At 39.2% G+C, this 6,000-nt stretch overlaps 1 protein-coding gene across 2 annotated transcripts in view; it reads left to right on the top strand.

Moving 5' to 3' along the window:
- Positions 1-748: 748 nt before the first annotated feature.
- LOC132385317 (cytotoxic and regulatory T-cell molecule) overlaps positions 749-6,000 on the top strand; it is a 30,389-nt gene continuing 25,137 nt past the window's right edge. For both annotated transcript variants that reach the window (XM_059957337.1, XM_059957336.1), the window contains exon 1: positions 749-838. In XM_059957337.1, coding sequence (XP_059813320.1) covers positions 790-838 — 49 coding nt within the window. In that variant the 5' untranslated portion in view covers positions 749-789. The remainder of the gene's footprint in view (positions 839-6,000) is intronic.

Here is a 6,000-nt window from a genome sequence, read left to right as displayed (position 1 = left end):
CACACTTATCAGCATTTCTATGTTTCTATGTAACATACCTTTAGATTTGATATTTTAAGTATAAAATCACAATGTTCCTATAAGGGTGGCCTGCTAGCATAGTGGTTAGCACAACACTCTGCAGCACCAGCGACCCAGGTTCAATTCCCGCCACTGTCTGTAAAGAGAATGTATGTTCTCCCTGTGACCGTGTGGCTTTCCTCTGGGTGCTCCGGTTTCCTCCCAATGTCCAAAGATGTACCAGGTTGGCAAGTGTAAATTAGGTGCGGATTAAATCGGGGGACTACTGGGAGCCACGGCTTGAAGGGCTGAAACGGACTATCCACACAGTATCTAATAAATAAATAAATGAGCGGCCACGAATTAAGGGGATTAGCATTCTCCTGCGCTTGTTGGAGCAGGGAGATGGTAATGAGGGGTAAAAGAATGTTTCATTAAAGCAAAAGGATGTTGAGAATATAGTTAAAACTGGTTATAACTTGCACCCAAATTTCCTTAATCTTTACACTGAGAATGTTTTATGCTTTCGTGATTGTACTGAGTTAGAAGCGGAAAATTGCAGCCCTCTTTAATAATCCACTGGCGGTGAAAGGATGGCATTCTTTTCAAAATGATGTACATTGAAAACATGGTCATGTGTATTCACTACGTAGATGAAAACTAGGTGGAAGTTGTTTTACTATTTATGGTGTTGCAACGTCATGGTGACTGACGTCCTGTTACTTTACTAAATACAGAAGCAGAAGGAGCTCACCCAGAGACGTACTGTTTTGTTCATACAGGATTAGCATGGCTATTCGCTCCATCCTATACATTCTAGTCCTTGCAGCACTTCAAGGTAAATAAAAATTGTTACTTAACTTCTTGGATGTAGAACTATTTTAACTGTACTGTGAAACTACTGTGCAATAAGTCTAAAGCATGTGAATTATAGGTGTCTTGCGCTGACATCCTGTTTGTAGAACTTTTACATGAAACTTTTTTTAAATGAAACCATTTGAAATTCAATGTTGGAAACTTCTAAGCTCTAAAAATTCTCTACAGAAATACTATTTCTTATTTATATTTTACTAATTTTATATACATATAATTTATAGCTACTGACGGTAAGTTATAAAAGATCACTAATATAGCTAGTGAATCACAAAGGTTGAATACAGTCAAACTATCAGAATAACACTGTTCATTGAGAAAATGTTTATAAGAGAAATGCAAACAGTATTTGTAAAATGATTCAAAAACTAGAATGTTTTGTAAAACATTAATTGAACTAAATGCATTGGGAAGGCATACAGTCGAACCTTTGTAGGCACTCTGTTGATTAAGGTCAACCATATATGCTGCGTCCTTGCTGTCTACGCAAGCCAGGGCATTACAGTACAGAGAGCAACCTGTTGCCCATGCAGCAGGCTATCCCTCTCCACGCAGCTGATGAATCCAAAGAAACGGCAGTTACTGATACAGTTCAGCACCAGCAGCGTTGCAGGAGTTGCCAGTCAGCATTGAACTCAACGTAGGACTGCCTTAGGGATTCCAGCTCCAGAATTTTCCCTTGGGGTTTACTCCCAAAGCCTTCCCCATGAGTGGATATAGCCACAAGGCAGTGGAGGTCTGAGATCAGAGTTTTCCTTCTCCTAGATGAGCTGACAAGCCCCATCTGCCCAAAGCAATGGGTGTTAAGGCACCAGTAACCTGCCCTTGCCCCTTCTCCCATCAGTAGAAGTGGTTCTGCCAGGCTCAGTAGCTCAGCCACAGATGAAGGCCAGAACCTGGCAGGTTGTCAGAGGTTATTTGAGGCATATGCCATTGGGAGCATTTAGGGAGCCCCACAAACTCCTCTGGCTATAAAGAAACATGTTGAACATGCAGTTGATCTATTTATTTTTTGTATTATTCCTGCATGGATGGTGGCATGGCAACATCTGTTGCCCCTCCTGGATTGCCCAGAGTCAGAGGACAAGGTCATTTCAGAGTAGATTCCAGGTAAGATTTGCAGGTTTTCCCCCATAGGGTAAATAAATCAATCTGGATTTTTACAACAATTCTTTATTTCAAAGAGCACCATTACCAATCCTGCAGTCCTAATGAAGGGTCTCAGCCGAAACATCAACTGTTTGTTCATTTCCAGCCTGACCTGCTGATTTTGTGTGTGTTGCTCTGGATCTCCAGCCTCTGCAGAATCTCTCATGTTTACCATTACCAATAATAACTTTTTAAATCTTTTTAGCACTTCAAAGTAAAATTAAAAACTATGAAAATTTTTAAAAAACACAAATGTTGAAAATCTAAACAAATTCTATGAAAAGTCAGATCGGAAAACAACTATGGAGAGAAACAAAATTAATGCTTCATGTTGAAGATCTGATTAAGATAATTCAACCTGAAACATTAACATTCTCTTCTCATTGTTGCTGATTAAGCTGCGGAGGGTGTCTCTGTTTAAATGAAAACCTTTATCTGGCTCCTTGGAAGCAAATTTGCAATTTTATGTTCAGATCTACAGATGTTTTGCTGAGGTCAGAATTCAGACTATTAATCTAGGTTTCTAATTTATCGGTTTAGTAATATATCCACTGTACTAGTATCTTCATGTGAGCCTTAGCAACTCAAAGGATGTTCTGACTGGTGTGTAAGGACTGAATAGTCAGCTGCAGTTCAAGTTTACAACTGCAATTTCCCCTATTATCACATGTACAGAATGAGACCAGGATTAAATTCAATGACCATCACACTCTGTAGAAAAATGGCATTCACATCTCAGTGATCTTCCCAAACCAATCCTCTGTTGGGGAAATGGTCACAAAGATTAATGTGTTTCGTAAATGGACAGCCCTAATGTTGGTCGGGGATATTGCATCATAATAATGAACACACAAGCCAGTATGCAAGCCAGGGCAACACAATATGGAGAGCAAGCTGTTGCCCATACAGCAGGCTCCAACTCTCCACACAGCTGATGAATTCAAAGGAACGGCAGAGACCGATACACTTTGGCACCAGTGGTGTTGCAGGAGTTGCCAGTCTCCGTTGAACTCAATGTTGGATCACCTTAGGGACTCCAGCTCCAGAATCTTCCCTGGGGGTTAACTCCCAAAGCCTTCCCCTTAAGTGGGTATAACCACAAGACAGAGGAGGTTTTAGATCAGAGATTTTCACCTAGCCATGCCACAGAAGCAGTACCACGATTCAGACAATGTTGAATCACCTAGCCATGCCACCGAGATTAAATTGATTCTAATTCTTGATTACAAACTTTGGTATAGGTGAAACTTACACTTAAAGCTTCTGGCAGTTGATCATCCACTGACTGTCAAACTAGTCCAATAAAATAGCAACAATATCTTTAGGATATTCCAATCTGCTTTGCAGGCTAAGAAATATCTTTGACATTTCGGTATTATTTGTAAAACAGGAAAAGGAGCAGTCCATCTGACAGTACAGACTAATGCTATGGAATGTTGATGGGATGATAAGTAATGCCCAGAAAGCCTGATAGAACTTCCCTTGAGTTCTTCCTGTGGTGTCTCGGGATTTTTACTTTCTCATGAGAGATTAGATCTAGCAGCCTTGCTTGAACATCTCATCATCAAAAAGAGAGTGCTTTCTGGTGAGCACACTGAGGTGTCAGCCCAGACTTCATGATATTCATATTTAAAGTGGAATACTATTTATAGGGCCATGGAAGACTCAGGGGAGTAGGAAAGAGAATTGTTTCTGAAGTTAAAACCTACTTTCAAATTGCAATGTATTTCTGTAGTTCTGAAATACTAAGAGGAAAGAATTTAAGGAGCAAAATAAATGGTAGTCTGTAAGTGCAAAATAGACTGGCTGGAGAACAAGCAACAAGTATCCATTTTGCCATGCTGAGCCCTTCATTTAAGTACTTGATGACGTAGTCAATCTCAACACCGTACAATGCAGGAGATATTGCACAGATTTTTACTAGGCCGCACTTACCTAAATATTTACTTTCCATCACTTAGGTAGAGATTTATCTTGAGGAAAACAAATGTAAATTGTTTTAGAACTAGTTATTGCATTATCAGATTTCAAGCTTTTACTATAAATGATAAGGGGAATTAACAAAGCTCTAAGTTCTCCTACCTGATTTATACAGTTGGCCAAAATAATTTAAAACACTTGTAAAAAAGATCAACAAGTTCAGATTTTCCTCTCCTCTTCTTCTGGCTGGGTTTATTAAGTCAAGGGTTTATTATGTTGAAGGTTTATTTTATTGGCAGGAGACATCAAGAGTTTATTCTAACCAAGGAAGATAGATTTAAATGTCAAGTTGTTGGAAGAACTTCTCCAGCAGCTATTAAAAGTATTTGAAAAGAGTCACTTCAATCAGCTTAAGCATGTTTTTGGAGATTTCCTCTTCAAAATTATGAAAATACTGCAAATACCAGGCTTTGTAGTCTTGAGATGGAATCAACAAGAATAACTCTTTACATCATTGGAATAATATTTGTCCATGCATCTGTTCATGAGAAATGGATTTATTATTATTATAGGTTTCATTTCATAGCTTGTTGCACCAGACAGTCAGCCATTCTTGTCTGGCGTGTAGTGTCAGGATTGGTCTCCTTTCGGATTAACCAGGTCATGATATGAACATTCCTGATTTGACCCTTGTTTTTTACGAGGCCGAGTGGACAGCTCAACACTCAACCCGGCACAGATGGAAAGCGTGCCTGTGGGGGGCGGGGGAGCTGACTGGGTTCGAACTTGGGAGCCTTCGCTTCCAAAGTACGGCGCTGATGCCACTGCACCACCAGCCGGATGAATGGATAGGTTGAATGGATTTTTCACACCTTCTGTGTCACATGACCATAAAGGCAACACTATCATTAACATCATCAGTTAAGACTTTATTTGTTTAGAACAACATCAAACATAAAAACATGAAAATGTTTACTTCGGCTCATTTTATTGACCATGTTGTCTCCCTAAGAGCAAGTATAGCATTTGAACTTGGAATTGGAATTGGTTTATTATTGTCACATGTACAAAGGTACTGTGAAGAGCTTGTCTTGCATACTCTTCATACAGGTCAAATCATTACACAGCGCATTGAGCTGGTACAAAGGAAAACAATAACAGAATGCAGAACAAAGTTGAACACCTACAGGCAGAAAATGCAGTGCAGGTAAATAAGATCATAACTAGGTAGATTTTATCATACCAGGAAACCATTCAATAGCCTTATCATCTTTCATTCAGAAGTGCATTTCATAGGGGCATTTTCTTATCTTAAATAATTCAGGAAGCCAACAATGTCTCTTAATAAACTAGGTATAGGCAGCAAGGAATAGAGTGCATTCCTTGGAATGTCCCTTGTAGTGAACTGATATTACAACTGAGCACCAGCTGAATGCATATTTTGAGTTAATTTTAACAAAGGCTTCACTGTTGCACTGTGAAGCTACTGTAGTACTTGTGGTTTACTTGGTGTCATCTATATGCTCCATTTGTCTGAGACATTTAGCCAACAGTGAATCATCATTCACATGTTTAAAGTAGAAATGTGAATAACATAAGATTAAAGGCGACATAGGTTCGCTTAGACAAACATGTAAAGAATTTTCCATCAGGGGCTTTTTAATGAATCATGCCTTCTTGTAGATTTCTTCACACTGGAAAGACCACTGTGGTCACAGAGACTGGTGAGTGGGGTAGGTGAAGGAAGCACACAATACAGCAACCATTTTTTCAGAAAATATCAAAGCATTGAATGTAACATTTCTTCCTCCATGCCTCTATAAGGTTCCACTATCTAAGTGTGGGGGGCGGGGGGGGGTTGGTCACAATTTGCGCACTGGTCACATTAAAGTCTTTCTACACATGATTTACATCTAACATTCAGGCGACTATAAAAACCTCTCAATTTTCATTTCCTCTCACCAGATTGCAAAATCCATATTTAGTCGAAATGGAATTTCTGCAATTCTCTGTGAATTTGTTTCTCCATATAAACTTGGGAAAGCCCAAATTGTGAAT

The sequence above is a fragment of the Hypanus sabinus genome, chromosome X2 (genome assembly GCF_030144855.1).
Source record: "Hypanus sabinus isolate sHypSab1 chromosome X2, sHypSab1.hap1, whole genome shotgun sequence".
NCBI classification, from domain to species: domain Eukaryota; kingdom Metazoa; phylum Chordata; class Chondrichthyes; order Myliobatiformes; family Dasyatidae; genus Hypanus; species Hypanus sabinus.
This window is presented reverse-complemented; position numbering and strand designations above follow the sequence as displayed.